The 19,524-nt window shown below is 48.8% G+C and overlaps 1 protein-coding gene across 1 annotated transcript in view; it reads right to left on the reverse strand.

The window, feature by feature from the left end:
- Positions 1 to 11,846, reverse strand: part of LOC115115523 (roundabout homolog 2-like) — a 392,283-nt gene extending 380,437 nt beyond the window's left edge. The window contains 1 exon segment of the mRNA XM_065000507.1: positions 11,459 to 11,846. Within this exon segment, the coding sequence (XP_064856579.1) occupies positions 11,459 to 11,846 (388 nt within the window).
- Between the last annotated feature and the right edge of the window lie 7,678 nt (positions 11,847 to 19,524).

Consider the following 19,524-nt stretch of genomic DNA (forward strand, 5'->3'; position numbering starts at 1 on the left):
TGGTACATTAGACAAAATCAAAGGACCTTTTTAAAAGTCATCCAATCCCATTCCGAACTGCATCTAGAACAAACCCAAGACATCTGTTTGGTTCATGCCTAATTTGCACTTTTTAAAGGTTACCAAGTGAATGAGGCAGAAAACAAAACAATGGTCGGTTATTCTCCTTAAACATCCCCTTATCCTCTTTCTCCCTTCCTAGGTCTCTTCTCCTCTCCCCCCAGACCATAACCACCTCCCACCACACGCACTTACGTTGGACAAGACCAGAGGGGGGGCGAGACCGAGTCAAGACCAAGACCAGAGGGGGGTGAGACCGAGTTAAGACCAAGACCAGAGGGGGTGAGACCGAGTTAAGACCAAGACCAGAGGGGGCGAGACCGAGTTAAGACAAGACCAGAGGGGGTGAGAAAGAGTCAAGACCAAGACCAGAGGGGTTGAGACCGAGTTAAGACCAAGACCAGAGGGGGCGAGACCGAGTTAAGACCAAGACCAGAGGGGGCGAGACCGAGTTAAGACAAGACCAGGGGGGGTGAGACCGAGTCAAGACCAAGACCAGAGGGGGTGAGACTGAGTTAAGACCAAGACCAGAGGGGGTGAGACCGAGTTAAGACCAAGACCAGAGGGGGCGAGACCGAGTTAAGACAAGACCAGAGGGGGTGAGACCGAGTCAAGACCAAGACCAGAGGGGTTGAGACCGAGTTAAGACCAAGACCAGAGGGGGTGAGACCGAGTTAAGACCAAGACCAGAGGGGGCGAGACCGAGTTAAGACCAAGACCAGGTGGGGTGAGACCGAGTTAAGACCAAGACCAGAGGGGGTGAGACCGAGTTAAGACAAAGACCGGAGGGGGCGAGACCGAGTTAAGACCAAGACCGGGGGGGGGTGAGACCGAGTTAAGACCAAGACCAGAGGGGGCGAGACCGAGTTAAGACAAGACCAGGGGGTTGAGACCGAGTCAAGACCAAGACCAGAGGGGGTGAGACCGAGTTAAGACCAAGACCAGAGGGGGCGAGACCGAGTTAAGACAAGACCAGGGGGGTGAGACTGAGACTGAGTCAAGACCAAGACAAGAGTGGCGAGACCGAGACAAGACTGAGACCAGAAGGGGGTGACAGCGAGTAAAGACCGAGACAAGAGGGGGTGAGACCGAGTCAAGACCGAGACAAGAGTGGGGGTGAGACCGAAACAAGAGGGGGCCGAGACCAAGTCAAGACCGAGACCAGAGGGGGGTTGAGACTGAGTCTAGACCGAGACCAGAAGGGGGCGAGACCGAGTCAAGACAAGACCAGAGGGGGTGAGACTGAGTCAAGACCAAGACAAGAATGGCGAGACCGAGACAAGACTGAGACCAGAAGGGGGTGAGACCAAGTAAAGACCGAGACAAGAGGGGGTGAGACCGAGTCAAGACCGAGACAAGAGTGGGGTGAGACCGAGACAAGAGGGGGGCGAGACCAAGTCAAGACCGAGACAAGAGGGGGTGAGACCGAGTCTAGACCGAGACCAGAAGGGGGTGAGACTGAGTCAAGACCGAGACCAGAGGGGGGGTGAGACCGAGTCAAGACCGAGACCAGAAGGGGGTGAGTCCGAGTCAAGACCGAGACCAGAGGGGGGTGAGACCGAGTCAAGACCAAGACAAGAGGGGGTGAGACCGAGTCAAGACCGAGACAGGAGGGGGTGAGACCGAGTCAAGACCGAGACAAGAGGGGGTGAGACCGAGACAAGACCGAGACAAGAGGGGGTGAGACCGAGTCAAGACCGAGACAAGAGGGGGTGAGACTGAGTCAAGACCAAGACAAGAATGGCGAGACCGAGACAAGACTGAGACCAGAAGGGGGGTGAGACCAAGTAAAGACCGAGACAAGAGGGGGTGAGACCGAGTCAAGACCGAGACAAGAGTGGGGGTGAGACCGAGACAAGAGGGGGCGAGACCAAGTCAAGACCGAGACAAGAGGGGGTGAGACCGAGTCTAGACCGAGACCAGAAGGGGGTGAGACTGAGTCAAGACCGAGACCAGAGGGGGGGTGAGACCGAGTCAAGACCGAGACCAGAAGGGGGTGAGTCCGAGTCAAGACCGAGACCAGAGGGGGTGAGACCGAGTCAAGACCAAGACAAGAGGGGGTGAGACCGAGTCAAGACCGAGACAGGAGGGGGTGAGACCGAGTCAAGACCGAGACAAGAGGGGGGTGAGACCGAGACAAGACCGAGACAAGAGGGGGTGAGACCGAGTCAAGACCGAGACAAGAGGGGGTGAGACGAGTCAAGACCGAGACACGACGGGGGGTGAGACCGAGACAAGAGGGGCGAGACCGAGTCAAGACCGAGACCAGAGGGGGGTGAGACAGAGTCAAGCCCGAGACCAGAAAGGGGAGACCGAGACCAGAAGGGGGCGAGACCAAGTCAAGACCGAGACAAGAGGGGTGGGGCGAGACCGAGTCAAGACCTAGACCAGAGGGGGGTGAGACCGAGTCAAGACCGAGACCAGAGGGGTGGTGAGACCGAGTCAAGACCGAGACAAGAGGGGGTGAGACCGAGTCAAGACCGAGACAAGAGGGGGGTAAGATCGAGACAAGAGGGGGTGAGACCGAGTCAAGACCGAGACAAGAGGGGGTGAGACCGAGTCAAGACCGAGACAAGAGGGGGGTGAGACCGAGTCAAGACCGAGACAAGAGTGGGGGTGAGACCGAGTTAAGATCTGACTTTTCTTGTCCAATTCAAGACCATGACTGTAATTTTGTCAAATCACGACCATAATAAGAGTTCTAAATGGCCAGTATTTCTGTGTTCAAATTTCAGACAACATATGGATTCTTTAGACATTCAGAATAGTGAAAAAATGCATCCTGGGGGAAAATAGAGCCATTCTACAAATTATTACTAACCCAAACACAGAGGTGACCTCTGGGCCTTCAGAGAAGGGCTAACGATTTATAAAATAATGATTATAATAATAAAATAATAATGATTTTAAATGATGTTCTTATTTAATCTCTTCTGTTTTGTTTGAAAGAAAAGGGTAAGAAAAATAAAGAGATCAAACAACCATGAAAAGGTAGGCTCTCTCTCAGTTATACACATCAACAACATCACAACTAATGAAAAGGTAGGCTCTCTCTCAGTTATACACATCAACAACATCACAACTAATGAAAAGGTAGGCTCTCTCTCAGTTATACACATCAACAACATCACAACCATGAAAAGGTAGGCTCTCTCTCAGTTATACACATCAACAACATCACAACCATGAAAAGGTAGGCTCTCTCTCAGTTCTACACATCAACAACATCACAACTAATGAAAAGGTAGGCTCTCTCTCAGTTATACACATCAACAACATCACAACTAATGAAAAGGTAGGCTCTCTCTCAGTTCTACACATCAACAACATCACAACCATGAAAAGGTAGGCTCTCTCTCAGTTATACACATCAACAACATCACAACTAATGAAAAGGTAGGCTCTCTCTCAGTTATACACATCAACAACATCACAACCATGAAAAGGTAGGCTCTCTCTCAGTTATACACATCAACAACATCACAACCATGAAAAGGTAGGCTCTCTCTCAGTTCTACACATCAACAACATCACAACTAATGAAAAGGTAGGCTCTCTCTCAGTTATACACATCAACAACATCACAACTAATGAAAAGGTAGGCTCTCTCTCAGTTCTACACATCAACAACATCACAACCATGAAAAGGTAGGCTCTCTCTCAGTTATACACATCAACAACATCACAACTAATGAAAAGGTAGGCTCTCTCTCAGTTCTACACATCAACAACATCACAACCATGAAAAGGTAGGCTCTCTCTCAGTTATACACATCAACAACATCACAACCATGAAAAGGTAGGCTCTCTCTCAGTTCTACACATCAACAACATCACAACTAATGAAAAGGTAGGCTCTCTCTCAGTTCTACACATCAACAACATCACAACCATGAAAAGGTAGGCTCTCTCTCAGTTCTACACATCAACAACATCACAACTAATGCTAACCAGAGCAAAATTAGCTAAAATCTCATGAAGGAACATTAGATAAACCCTCTCAGAGTTTTTCAGCTAGTTGGCTGTCAAAATTGCACTGATAAAAGATGGGGAATTGTCCTTCTGCCTGCCAATGCATGCTTGTCCCAACCAAGCACCAAAGCTAACTGGCTAAAGTTAGCTAGTTGCTAGCTAGTTACTTCCAGACACAAATGAGAGAACACCTCACTCTGACCATTGTACTCCCCGTAGCAGAGCTGGTTAGGCTGTGAACATGTTATCTAGAGTTCTTGACTAACTGTTACTTTAGATTGAGACCAGGTTCTGACACTATTTAACAGGTGTTGCATGTTTGTAAATTCATCAGTTATTCTGCGCTGTGTCACACTCAGATGAGAGGGCTCTGAAATCGGAGCAGATAGCCAGAGTGAATTGTTGCAAATGCAAGAGATATGCTAACTGGATAACAGTTGTTCAAGTCCTTGCTAGCAAACCAAATGACACCTGCATCTCTAGCTGTGTATAGCAACCAAAAAACGATATGAGGGGAAAAAGTCAGTCACTCAGCCACTCTTCCAATGACATGATATCCTCCTAGCAGCTAGCTAGCTAACGTCCCCAGTTGGTCAACCACATGTTTTGTTTAATATTCTTGTGGAGACAATACAACAATAGTTAAACACGTCCCCCCACACACACATACACACACACACACACACACACACACACACACACACACACACACACACACACACACACACACACACACACACACACACACACACACACACACACACACACACACACACACACACACACACACACACACACACACACACACACACACACACACACACACACACACACACACACACACACACACACACACACACACACACACACACACACACACACACACACACCAGAATGCTTGAGTCACGTCCAACACTCAATTAAAAGTACAAGCATTCATCCTACATGTGAGTATCTGGAGTGGTGCTACATACGAGCGTCTCTCCACCTGAAGAGAGAGAGAGGGGCTAATGAACCTTTTCCTGGGGATCCCATTGCCCCAGGTGCATCTTGTCACACGTACATATATACATGTATTTCCCCTGCACTAGCGAATGTGTTCAGCGCAGTGACTGAGGCTAGCACTGCTCTGACACAAGCTTCACTATGATTTATGAACCTGCTCATTGACCCAGTTTATGTTGAAAAGAGAGAACAGTGGGACTGGGAACGCATCCCTCTCTTATCTGCAGTGCTGAGATACATGCAGAGGAGCAGGCCTGGAGTCAGTCTGTGGAAGCATGTCAGGCAGCATTAGATTATCAAAAGCAGAGCGCAAAGATACACTGCAGGCGCCAACTTACAGAGGCATTTTCTCTCTTTTTGCTAATATCCTAAAGTGTAAGACACTAAACAAAAAGCCATAATGAAATCTGTGTGTACTGTATCATTATTGTATATCTATAGGCAAAAATAAAGTCAAGGCCAGTGCATCTATCTATGAGTAGTGTAGCATGGTGTGGTCATTGGGTAATATTGAATATGAGCGGTGTGTATGGTTGGCTCCGTGGTTGGAGGCCTAAAGGGCATCTATGAGTAGTGTAGCATGGTGTGGTCATTGGGTAATATTGAATATGAGCGGTGTGTATGGTTGGCTCTGTGGTTGGAGGCCTAAAGGGCATCTATGAGTAGTGTAGCATGGTGTGGTCATTGGGTAATATTGAATATGAGCGGTGTGTATGGTTGGCTCTGTGGTCGGAGGCCTAAAGGGCATCTATGAGTAGTGTAGCATGGTGTGGTCATTGGGTAATATTGAATATGAGCGGTGTGTATGGTTGGCTCTGTGGTTGGAGGCCTAAAGGGAATCTATGAGTAGTGTAGCATGGTGTGGTCATTGGGTAATATTGAATATGAGCGGTGTGTATGGTTGGCTCTGTGGTTGGAGGCCTAAAGGGCATCTATGAGTAGTGTAGCATGGTGTGGTCATTGGGTAATATTGAATATGAGCGGTGTGTATGGTTGGCTCCGTGGTCGGAGGCCTAAAAGGCAGAGGTATGGAGTCACCACTGGATCATTTACACTTTGTGGAGTTCAACGATCCAGCTAGGACAACATCTCTAAATGACAAACGGCAAAGTCATGAGGCTGGACTTGCCAAAAATAGTTAACCAATCAAAAATCACCACAATCTAAATGACACTTAATATTCTCCATAACATAAAGTAGCTTAAATCATGAAGGTATGATAATTGAAAGAGATCATCAGGGTTCTTCAACAGTGACATGATCAATGTGTATATATTCCCCTCCCTTCTACTTTACCACATTTGTTTTTTGATCCAGGGAATCCCTCTACAAGTGTCTTTGGGCTCCTAAAACAGGTTGGTCATTCCCAGAGGGCAGACGGACACTACAGACAAGTGAGTTTTCTATGGCGACTTTCAATGTTTTCCAATAAATACATCATGATTTGCACATATAAAATGTGTTCTCATGAATAGTTGCTATAAACAGATGTAACAATAAATATGCAACGATAACAATGATATCAATGATATGCACCAGGAAGCGATGACCTAATGAATGCACAACGCTAGGCCTTTCCCGACTGCAAACACCAGTTCCAAGTGACCATGGAGTAAAGTAGGTGAGCTCTTGGGTATATGAGCACCTGTATACCACACGGGAAAGTGGAACAAACATGTCCTCTGATGTGTGCAGGCATGATGCCACAGAGATATACATGAATGAAATGACTCAGGTGTGTGTATAGGTGATTCAATACTCTGACCCTATAGGGCACGGTTTAGCTCTGTGACAGGATGCTTGGAGAGCTAAACTCAGTCCATGTACTGGACTGGTCTGGCCAATCTGGCCCATATTAATAATGCAGGGACTCTTCCCTCTCTTCCCCCTCTTCCCTTCCTTCCGCTCCTCCCCTTCCTCTCCTCTCCTCCCCCCTTCCTCTCCTCTCTTCCCCCTCTTCCCTTCCTTCCGCTCCTCCCCTTCCCCTCCTCTCCTCCCCCTTCCTCTCCTCTCTCCCCCTCTTCCCTTTCTTCCCTTTCTTCCCTCTCTTCCCCCTCTTCCCTCTCTTCCCTCACTTCCCCCTCTTCCCTCTCTTCCCCCTCTTCCCTTTCTTCCCCCTCTTCCCTTCCTTCCGCTCCTCCCCTTCCTCTCCTCTCCTCCCCCTTCCTCTCCTCTCTTCCCCCTCTTCCCTCTCTTCCCTCACTTCCCCCTCTTCCCTCTCTTCCCCCTCTTCCCTTTCTTCCCCCTCTTCCCTTCCTTCCGCTCCTCCCCCTTCCTCTCCTCTCCTCCCCCTTCCTCTCCTCTCTTCCCCCTCTTCCCTCTCTTCCCTTTCCTCCCTCTCTTCCCCGCTCTTCCCCCTCTTCCCTCTCTCCCCCTCTTCCCTTTCTTCCCTCTCTTCCCCCTCTTTTCTCTCTTCCCACTCTTCCCTTCCTTCCGCTCCTCCCACTTCCTCTCCTCTCCTCCCCCTTCCTCTCCTCTCTTCCCCCTCTTCCCTCTCTTCCCTTTCCTCCCTCTCTTCCCTCTCTTCCCCCTCTTCCGTCTCTCCCCCTCTTCCCTTTCTTCCCTCTCTTCCCCCTCTTTCCTCTCTTCCCCCTCTTCCCTTCCTTCCGCTCCTCCCACTTCCTCTCCTCTCCTCCCCTTCCTCTCCTCTCTTCCCCCTCTTCCCTCTCTTCCCCCTCTTCCCTCTCTTCCCTCTCTTCCCTCTCTTCCCTCTCTCCCCCTCTTCCCTTTCTTCCTCTCTTCCCCCTATTCCCTCTCTTCCCTCACTTCCCCCTCTTCCCTCTCTTCCCCCTCTTCCCTTTCTTCCCCCTCTTCCCTTTCTTCCCTTTCTTCCCTCTCTTCCCTCTCTTCCCCCTCTTCCCCCTCTTCCCTTTCTTCCCTCTCTTCCCTCTCTTCCCTCTCTTCCCTTTCTTCCCCCTCTTCCCTCTCTTCCCTCTCTTCCCCCTCTTCCCTTTCTTCCTCTCCTCCCCTCTTCCCTCTCTTCCCCCTCTTCCCTTTCTTCCTCTCCTCCCCTCTTCCCTCTCTTCCCCTCTTCCCTTTCTTCCTCTCCTCCCCTCTTCCCTCTCTTCCCCTCTTCTCTCTCTTCCCCTCTTCCCTCTCTTCCCTCTCTTCCCCCTCTTCCCTCTCTCCCCCTCTTCCCTTTCTTCCCTCTCTTCCCTTTCTTCCCCCTCTTCCCTCTCTTCCCTCTCTTCCCCCTCTTCCCTTTCTTCCTCTCCTCCCCTCTTCCCTCTCTTCCCCCTCTTCCCTTTCTTCCTCTCCTCCCCTCTTCCCTTTCTTCCTCTCCTCCCCTCTTCCCTCTCTTCCCCTCTTCTCTCTCTTCCCTCTCTTCCCCTCTTCCCTCTCTTCCCCCTCTTCCCTCTCTTCCCTCTCTTCCCCCTCTTCCCTCTCTTCCCTCTCTTCCCTCTCTTCCCCCCTCTTCCCTCTCTTCCCTCTCTTCCCCCTCTTCCCTCTCTCCCCCTCTTCCCTTTCTTCCCTCTCTTCCCTCTCTTCCTCCCTTCCCTCTCTTCCCCTCTTCCCTCTCTTCCCCCTCTTCCCTCTCTTCCTCTCTTCCCTCTCTTCCTCTTCCCTCTCTTCCCTCTCTTCCCCTCTTCCCTCTCTCCCCCTCTTCCCTTTCTTCCCTCTCTTCCCCCTCTTCCCTCTCTTCCCTCACTTCCCTCTCTTCCCCATCTTCCTCTCTTCCCTCTCTTCCCCCTCTTCCCTCTCTCCCCCTCTTCCCTTTCTTCCCTCTCTTCCCCCTCTTCCCTCTCTTCCCTCACTTCCCCCTCTTCCCTCTCTTCCCCCTCTTCCATTTCTTCCCCCTCTTCCATTTCTTCCCTCTCTTCCCCCTCTTCCCCCTCTTCCTCCTCTTCCCTTTCTTCCTCTCTTCCCCTCTTCCCTCTCTTCCCCCTCTTCCCTTTCTTCCTCTCCTCCCCTCTTCCCTCTCTTCCCCTCTTCCCTCTCTTCCCTCTCCTCCCCTCTTCCCTCTCTTCCCTCTCCTCCCCTCTTCCCTCTCTTCCCTCTCTTCCCTCTAATGCAGCCGTTGGTGGTGTTGAGTGAACGGAGCCCAGTGTGGTGTCCAGAGCTCAGCCATGCTCCTCGACCCAGCAGACACGGTCTTCAATCTGTTTCAGAGCTGCAATTCAATTATCTCACCGGGGTCCTGCTCAACCACTCGTGAGAGAGGTGGGTAGAGGTGGGAGAGAGAAGGGGGAGGGGGGCAGAGGTAGGTTCAATACAGGGGAAGAGGGGGGCAGAGGTGGGTCTAAGGGGGAGGTGGGGGGGTACATCACATATAAAACACATCTGATTTGACATGGATTAAATGTGTGCTAATGCGATTGGCAGCAAGGTTAGAAGCATAGTAGGGATGGAAGGTGATGATAACCCTAATCACTACTGTAAGCCCCTGCAATTGGATTTAGTAGACCCCCAAATCACCTCTCAGCCCCCTCCTCCTATAAGACCTGGCTCTAGTTACCATCCAGAGAATGGAGAAGGCCTGGACTCCATCATTGTCATTTTTCATCTTACATCGATCCATAGATCAAGCTGCTGTCACACTGTTAGCACCTGGGGGCTTCTGGGAAGCCCGGGGGAGGGGCCTGGGGGAGGGGCCAATGGGAGGGGCGGGGACAGGATCAGAGGTGACCGGTTGGCCCAGGCAACCAACCACAATAACGACCCTGCAATTCACATAGGACATTTTGCTAACCCTCACTCCCCATCCCCACAGCTACCGCAACTGGGGTGGCAGGGTAGCCTAGTGGTTAGAGCATTGGACTAATAACCAAAAAGTTGCAAGTTCAAATCCCCCAGCTGACAAGGTACAGATCTGTTGTTCTGCCCCTGAACAGGCAGTTAACCCACTGTTCCTAGGCCGTCATTGTAAATAAGAATTTGTTCTTAACTGACTTGCCTAGTTAAATAAAGGTAAAATAAAATACATTAAAACTGGTCAACCACCCCAGTAAAGGCATGTTGCAACCACCAGCTCCCACAGTCCATATTCCTCACAGACACACACACAAAATTCCATACATCCAAGGAATCCATACACAATTGTCATCAACATAAGCTGATTTAACTATTCATTTCCTTTATGTATCATCATTCCCCAGTTCCAAGATGGATGGCCATTATTTTCATAACAATGCATAAAAAGCGTTGTGCATTGATCAACTGGGGGAGCAGACTTCATGAAAGCCTCCTCTCACTTAAGCTGCCAGTCCAGCCAATTCCCCTACGGCCCCAGTCCAATACTGTTTCACTACTAATGACCTGAAACCTGGCAGCCCAACTCACTCTTTCCTGCCCTATGCACAGCAAGTGGAAGAAGGGTTCAAATTAAAATCACAAAATGAATACCTAAAACACAGTTTAGGTCTCTGTGTGTCTAAAGGCATGGTGCAGAACAAACATAAATATTCCAGAGAGTTAACTTAAGGAACCGTGGGCCCTGGAACCTTCCACAGAGCCAAGAGGGTGTGTGGACCCTGAGAGTATCTGTGAGACAGGAGCCCCTCCATGGGAACCCTACTTAGATCCAGTTGGGTGCTCATCTTCAAAGGTAAGCTGATCTTTGGGTCAGCAGCAGCCTGCCAGTCAGTGTCTTCCAGCACAGCACCGGCAGCCCATATCAAATGTCCATCGGGAGATTTAATCTGTGGTTGTTGCTCCACCCTCCGACCCACTATCCCTCTGACGTAGCTCTGCCCTGGCATCATCCAGCTCCCTGTAGTCTGACAGTTGGACAAGTCCAACTCAAATGGCTGCCAGATCCCTCACTAACCTCATAGACCTCAAACACCATGATCCCTCCCCTGGGATAGAACGTCTATCACATCCCCACAATTATGTCTACTCAAAATACAACACAATTCTGTGTAATCATCTCTTCAAAATATATGCCAAAAAACAATGAAGGCACAGATCAAACATTCTCTTAAAAGTAGACCTCACCCACTCTTAGCTTGGGTTTAATGCATAGAGGATTTCTCCAGCTCTTTCAGACACTCAGCAACAAGAAGATGAAATAAACACTAGCATGTCATGTAATTACAGAGTCTATTTGTTCTATTAAAGGTACTCTGATCCCCCCCCCCGGCTTGATTTTATTTTCAGAACAAACACAGTGCAATTTCCTGTAGTTCACAAAGACAAATTGTATTCTTCTGAAATAATAGCATTATTAAATGTTGGCAGAAAACCACGATGCCCAACAACAAGACAATGTTTTATGTCTCAGTCTGTCTTGAGGCTTTAAACGTAAACCCTGTCATTCCTTCTGGAGAGCAAGGGACAAACTACCTCTGTCTGCTTTTTCCATCAGTAAGGTTGGTAAGGGAAATCATTCTACCCATAAAAACATGGAGAGCAACATAAACAACCTAAGAGGACAAATGAGAAAAATAACTAAATGTTATGTAGTTAATGGTTGACTCACATGCTACTTCCAAGGACGCATTGCGACTGACGGCTTCTCCCAGGTAGTTGCGGGCGACGCAGACGTAGGAGCCCTCATCCGGTTTGGAGCGTCGTCCGTGGACGATCCGTAGAAAGAAGAGGGAGCCGCTGGGCAGCAGCATGCGGTGAGACCGCGGGTCGTCTTTGTCCGTTTCCACCCGCTCCCCGTCCTTGTACCACTCCACCGTGGGGCTGGGCCGCCCCTCTGCCTTGCAGTTGAGGGTGGCCGGCTCCCCTTTGGACACGATCAAGTCAGAGGGGTGCTCCGCGATCCGGGGTTGGGAGTCCTCCTGACGCAGACGGGATCCTGGGAAGTGAACAGAAGAAAGAAAGGAGGTGAGGAACACCACAACATGAACAGAAGACATAATATGCTTTTAACAGCTCACTGTTTTCCTGAAACTAGATTTCTTCATTCTAGCATTCTCAACTCTCTCATACAGTATAAACATCCCTTAGAGGCAGGAAGAGTCTATTGTAGATTATCCTATTAGCATCCATTCAACTACCATAGCTATAGGTTCTTCTGCTTGTTTGTTCTGTCTTTCCACCTCATCAGGTGATAGGAGGACAGCACTCCAACCACCAGTCCAACCACCAGTCTAACCACCAGTCCAACACCAGCCATCTGCTCCTATCAACCATACATTTAAGGCCTATTGGGTAATTGGACCCAAGAGTGAACAGAGTACGGGGGCGCGGAGACAGCATACATCTGAACCCCAGCTACACACACACACACACACACACACACACACACACACACACACACACACACACACACACACACACACACACACACACACACACACACACACAAAAACACACATTCACAAAGGGGAGAGAAGAGGGGGCATTGTGGACACAGTCACAAACAAAAGTATATCTGTCCCCCCACTGTCAGACGTCTGTCTCTGTGTAATGTGACTGTTCCGTAGGCTGGGTCTGGGTCTGGGTCTGGGGGGACAGGGCTGGGTCTGGGGGGACAGGGCTGGGTCTGGGGCCAGGGCTGGGTCTGGGGTCAGGGCTGGGTATGGGGCCAGGGCTGGGTCTGGGGGGCCAGGGCTGGGTCTGGGTCTGGGGGTCCAGGGCTGGGTCTGGGTCTGGGGCCAGGGATGGGTCTGGGTCTGGGGCCAGGGCTGGGTCTGTTAAAATGCTATTCCCCTGAGGTTCAGAACATGGCCTCTTCCTTTAATGTGAGTCTAACACTGGGCCAGGGCTGTGAGTCTGGCCACTATGATAATGCTGCCCCAGCCCAGTCTCAGTGCCATGTGTGTCTCTCTGTGACCAAGTCTAAACCCTGCAGATAAGGCCACATTTGCATCACTGAGGCCCTGCAAAAGCTCCAGACAAAAGGGTTTGATCCACCACCAAACCGTCACACATGCAGTCCTGGAGCACAACGAACAGGGCTTTACTCCGACAAATATTTACTTTGTATTGTCCTCTGCCTTCCGAATCCTATCCAACACCCCCATCTAAAACTCTACTCTTGCTGGCAGCAAAATGTTGATCAATAAATGCAGGATGTATTGTTACGAGCCACCTCCCAGTCAATGAAAAATATAACGCAATACACTGCAGTTAATAGTCTTGACGGAGCTGAAAGGATGGTGTTTGGCAGTGTGCAGTGTAAGACTGCAGTGTCAGGTGTGTGTGGGTACAAGGCTATGCCCTTCCCTGGGGGCAGTAGTGTAGGTGTGAGTCAGTGAGGTACTGTATAGAGGAGCAGTGTACTGTCCACACAGCCCATTGTGCTTTCCTTCCTTCCTTCCTTCCTTCCTTCCTTCCTTCCTTCCTTCCTTCCTTCCTTCCTTCCTTCCTTCCTTCCTGCCTGCCTGCCTGCCTGCCTGCCTGCCTGCCTGCCTGCCTGCCTGCCTACCTGCCTGTGTCAGGGCTAACTGCAGTTAGACATACATTAGTCACAGCACATCAGTAGATTTTTTGCTCTTTATTAAGCTGGGTGGGCACATGTTCCACTCCCTGCCCCACCTCATTCCCTGGGGGTAGGGGAACACACTGTACCCCAGCCCTGTCCTCTGCTACAGGAACACACTGTACCCCAGCCCTGTCTTCTGCTACAGGGACATACTGTACCCCAGCCCTGTCCTCTGCTACAGGAACACACTGTACCCCAGCCCTGTCCTCTGCTACAGGAACAAACTGTACCCCAGCCCTGTCCTCTGCTACAGGAACACACTGTACCCCAGCCCTGTCCTCTGCTACAGGAACACACTGTACCCCAGCCCTGTCCTCTGCTACAGGAACACACTGTACCCCAGCCCTGTCCTCTGCTACAGGAACACACTGTACCCCAGCCCTGTCCTCTGCTACAGGAACACACTGTACCCCAGCCCTGTCCTCTGCTACAGGAACACACTGTACCCCAGCCCTGTTCTCTGCTACAGGGACATACTGTACCCCAGCCCTGTCTTCTGCTACAGGGACATACTGTACCCCAGCCCTGTCCTCTGCTACAGGAACACACTGTACCCCAGCCCTGTCTTCTGCTACAGGGACATACTGTACCCCAGCCCTGTTCTCTGCTACAAGGACACACTTTACCCCAGTCTGGTTCACTGTTACCTACAGGGACACACTGTACCCCAGCCCTGTTCTCTGCTACAAGGACACACTTTACCCCAGTCTGGTCCACTTTAACAAAGACACACTGAGAGAGAAACCTGCCATTCAGCAATAAAACACTTCAAACACCTGTGTGTGTTCGTCTTAGCAGGGGTCAGGCAGATCAGACAGTGGTGTATTGACCCCAGAACAGGGCCGTTGTCTGTTCCTCTCTCCACCTAATTTGGGCTAATTCCCTCCATTTCCTTGACATTGATTAGCGATCAGGCCTGGTGGCCAGGGCCTAAGTGGGGCCACAGACAGGGGCTTGTAGGGGAGGGGGTAGGGAGGCACAATCAGCTCCTGGTGTCCATCTTCCATTGATCTAATCTCCATGGATTTGTGTAGCTGCTTCGCTATACATCTGCTATTGGTTCTGAAACGAGAAAATCCATGCCAGCCATTTGCTTTTTCTATTCAATAACGGAACTACTCTCCCCTGGCTCTCGTTCGCTTGCTTTTCCCACCTCTTCCTCCATTGGCAGTATTCGGGAAGGTAAGCACAAATTCAGACGAGCCTTGCAACCAGTGTCTCTGACAGTGTTGGTGGGTACGGGTCCAGGTTAGTATTGTGGTGCTAAGTGAGTTAACGAATGCAGTACTAATTAACATGATGACATAGATAAATGGAGGGTTGAGATAAGGACTTGGGGACCCTCTCCCCCAGATGGAGTGTCAACGACACATTCATTCCGATCTCATTGGAGCATCTGCTTCCCCCACAATCCACCGGGTCCACAGTAGCTCTACACCCAAACCAACGCCCAGGCTCCACATCGAATCTGCCGTGACTCGATTCAGTCTAATTTATTTTAATCCAATTTGTTTTCCAATCTACTGCCTTCTAATTACTTAAACCTTCAGTCTCCATCTGCTCTCCTGTTTCCTGTGGAAATTTACACAGCAGATGCATCCACAATTGTCCTTTCCCTGCCAGGCAAACCAGAGCTGTGTAGATGGAAGGGGAGAGGGGCAAACGTGACTTGTCAGACTGACCTTCCTGTCTAGAGGAGGATGGTTAGGCTACTATATATTCATCCAGTAGTAAAACGGATGCTACCGCAATGAATCCGTCCATCTACATGTAAATGAAACGGTTGATAGGAAAATTGCTAAACATTTAACACCTGTGAAATGATGCCATCTGACACAGCTGAGTAACCCCAGTGAACACACACACACACACACACACACACACACACACACACACACACGCAGTGATGTCCCCTAGCATCACTGTCCCCTGGCTCCCCTCCTCCCTATGTGATACCCCAGCCACAGCTGGACCCAGAGACAGAGAGGAAGTGAAAGGCTAATGCATCTTCCCATCAGCACTAGGCCCTACAGCTCACCAGCCTCCTGACTCACAGGAGAGCGAGTCAATTTGCGCCTCCTATTGGTTCTCCTTTCTCACAAACTTTATGGTAAATATGCTTTCTGTTGCCCTCTTAATGTGATCATTGGTGCTGTGCAATGAAGTGCTCTCTGAGCTGAGGTGAGTGCACTTCACAGAGTCTCAGGGCACACGTTCCAATCACACGGCTGTCTTTTCCCTGCTAGGCAATAACACCACCACAGTGGCGCGCTGGGCCGAGCAGCCAGGCATCCAATCCTCAACTAAAGCACAGACCAGGGAGCAAACAAAGAAGCACAGAGGAGAGGGAGGGGATGAAATGAGGGATGATATGAGGGATGATATGAGGGATGATATGAGGGATGATATGAGGGATGATATGAGGGATGAAATGAGGGATGATATGAGGGATGAAATGAGGGATGATATGAGGGATGATATGAGGGATGATATGAGGGATGAAATGAGGGATGATATGAGGGATGATATGAGGGATGATATGAGGGACGATATGAGGGACGAAATGAGGGATGATATGAGGGATGAAATGAGGGATGATATGAGGGATGATATGAGGGATGAAATGAGGGATGATATGAGGGATGATATGAGGGATGAAATGAGGGATGATATGAGGGATGATATGAGGGATGATATGAGGGATGAAATGAGGGATGAAATGAGGGATGATATGAGGGATGATATGAGGGATGACTGCACCCACTACCTTATCTTTTGTGTTTTTACTCAAGGGGCTTGACCAAGATTGGGAACAGTCCTTAGATGCTGTTGTAGTGGTCTGAATACCTCTGTGTCTTTTTCTTGTGGCTCAGATCTAGCAGGGCATTTCTTCAACATAGATTTGTTAGCAAAACATCTATTGACTGCCAAGAAGTCATAAACCGAATCATTAAAACAAATCCCAGAAAACACATTGACACATAAAAACCTCCAACACACTGACATTTGTTATGAGAAGTTTTGACATTCTCATTTTGGAGCCAGAATGTTATCGCTGTTTGGCCAAAGCCTGACTATAAACACCTGTTTAACTGCATGTGTGTTTGAACTCCTTCTCCTCTCTCACTGCCATGGATAGAGGAGGCTATAATAGTAGCATCATATCTCCCCACACAGTGACCACACAAGAAGCAGCTCTCTATCTATTATCTTTAGCACACATGTATTCATATGTAGACCAGAAGGTTGGGCCTTTGATCATCTTGTTGTCATTATTTTTATTATCTCCCAGGAGAATTCACAGCTCACCGACCAAATCAATACCCACAACTGTCTCCTCCAGGGCAGGAAAGAAGGGCTCCCCAAAGAGACATCAGTTATTCTGCCAACAGACAGGAGAGTGTGCAGATCACAGGTATCCAAGGGCAACCTCAGACCCAAGCGTTGCGGTGTTCCAGGCACTGAAGCCCCATAAACCACCAGATAGAAACCCTGGCCGAGACTCCATCAGCTATGGGGTTAGGACTGAAGATGTGCACACATTTAGAATGAGGCATCCATTCTGCATGAGATGTTAGCTGAATGTGAACGAATGCTAAATGTATACATTAAAAAAATATACATACATATATACATACATACATACTACATACATACATACATACATACATACGTACGTACATACGTACGTACATACATACATACGTACATACGTACATACGTACGTACATACATACATACGTACATACATACGTACATACATACATACATACGTACATACGTACGTACATACGTACATACATACGTACATACATACATACATACGTACATACATACGTACATACATACATACGTACATACATACATACATACATACATACGTACATACATACATACATACATACATACATACATACATACATACATACATACATACATACATACGTACATACGTACATACATACATACATACGTACATACATACGTACATACGTACATACATACATACATACGTACATACATACGTACATACATACATACATACATACATACATACATACGTACATACATACGTACATACATACGTACATACATACGTACATACATATATTTATTAAATATGTATTGTCTAATCTTGGCTGTCTACTCTGTATATCTCTCCCTCCTCTCCCTGTACCTTCATTCTCTCTCCTTCTCCCTCTCTGTCCCGCCTGTGTCCTGTCCCTGGTGTGTAGGGTGACAGGACCATTTCTGTCATGTCATCAGAGGGGGATGTGAGCAGGTAGTTGGGGGAAACTGGGGGTGGCGATAGGATGATGTTACTGGTCGCCTCACGCCTCTGTGCTGGCCTGCCGTGTCACCCCGCACATGGCCCTCTCAGCCCCCTCTGCTACCCAGATTCATCTTCTTTAGGGGCGCTGTCAGTGGCGTCACACCACACTGGCCCTAACACAGTCACCCAGACACCAGGGCTGTGACGATACCAGTAGTTTAACCAGAGTTACCTTCCCAAGTTTTTCCATGGCAAAAATGAAAACACGAAGCAGACCAATCTCATTGGTCCTTTAAAAACCTGCTGTATGTAAAATGATATGAGCTATAGCATGGAAAACAGGGCTGTTTCCTAAAGAAGTTCGATCTGATTCTTGTTTTGTTTCCTTGCTGGCCCTACCAGACACAGCTCATCTCTAGGAGACACCCATACATAACACAGCAACTTATCTCAGAGAACACATCAACCTGTTATCTCCTCTGGAATCTGACCTAACCTACAGGTTCTAACACATCAACCTGTTATCTCCTCTGGAATCTGACCTATCCTACAGGTTCTAACACATCAACCTGTTATCTCCTCTGGAATCTGACCTATCCTACAGGTTCTATCACATCAACCTGTTATCTCCTCTGGAATCTGACCTATCCTACAGGTTCTAACACATCAACCTGTTATCTCCTAAGGAATCTGACCTATCCTATAGGTTCTAACACATAAACCTGTTATCTCCTCTGGAATCTGACCTATCCTACAGGTTCTAACACATCAACCTGTTATCTCCCCTGGAATCTGACCTATCCTATAGGTTCTAACTAACCAACCCCTGAAGACTGGAATCTGACCTATCCTACAGGTTCTAACACATCAACCTGTTATCTCCTCTGGAATCTGACCTTTTCTACAGGTTCTAACACATCAACCTGTTATCTCCTCTGGAATCTGACCTATCCTACAGGTTCTAACTAACCAACCCCTGAAGACTGGAATCTCACCTATCCTATAGGTTCTAACACATCAACCTGTTATCTCCTCTGGAATCTGGCCTATCCTACAGGTTCTAACTAACCAACCCCTGAAGACTGGAATCTGACCTATCCTACAGGTTCTAACTAACCAACCCCTGAAGACTGGAATCTGACCTATCCTACAGGTTCTAACTAACCAACCCCTGAAGACTGGAATCTGACCTATCCTACAGGTTCTAACTAACCAACCCCTGAAGACTGGAATCTGACCTATCCTATAGGTTCTAACACATCAACCTGTTATCTCCTCTGGAATCTGACCTATCCTACAGGTTCTAACTAACCAACCCCTGAAGACTGGAATCTGACCTATCCTATAGGTTCTAACTAACCAACCCCTGAAGACTGGAATCTGACCTATCCTATAGGTTCTAACTAACCAACCCCTGAAGACTGGAATCTGACCTATCCTATAGGTTCTAACTAACCAACCCCTGAAGACTGGAATCTGACCTATCCTACAGGTTCTAACTAACCAACCCCTGAAGACTGGAATCTGACCTATCCTATAGGTTCTAACACATCAACCTGTTATCTCCTCTGGAATCTGACCTATCCTACAGGTTCTAACTAACCAACCCCTGAAGACTGGAATCTGACCTATCCTATAGGTTCTAACTAACCAACCCCTGAAGACTGGAATCTGACCTATCCTATAGGTTCTAACTAACCAACCCCTGAAGACTGGAATCTGACCTATCCTATAGGTTCTAACTAACCAACCCCTGAAGACTGGAATCTGACCTATCCTACAGGTTCTAACTAACCAACCCCTGAAGACTGGAATCTGACCTATCCTACAGGTT

This window comes from Oncorhynchus nerka, linkage group LG14 (assembly GCF_034236695.1).
Source record: "Oncorhynchus nerka isolate Pitt River linkage group LG14, Oner_Uvic_2.0, whole genome shotgun sequence".
NCBI lineage: Eukaryota > Metazoa > Chordata > Actinopteri > Salmoniformes > Salmonidae > Oncorhynchus > Oncorhynchus nerka.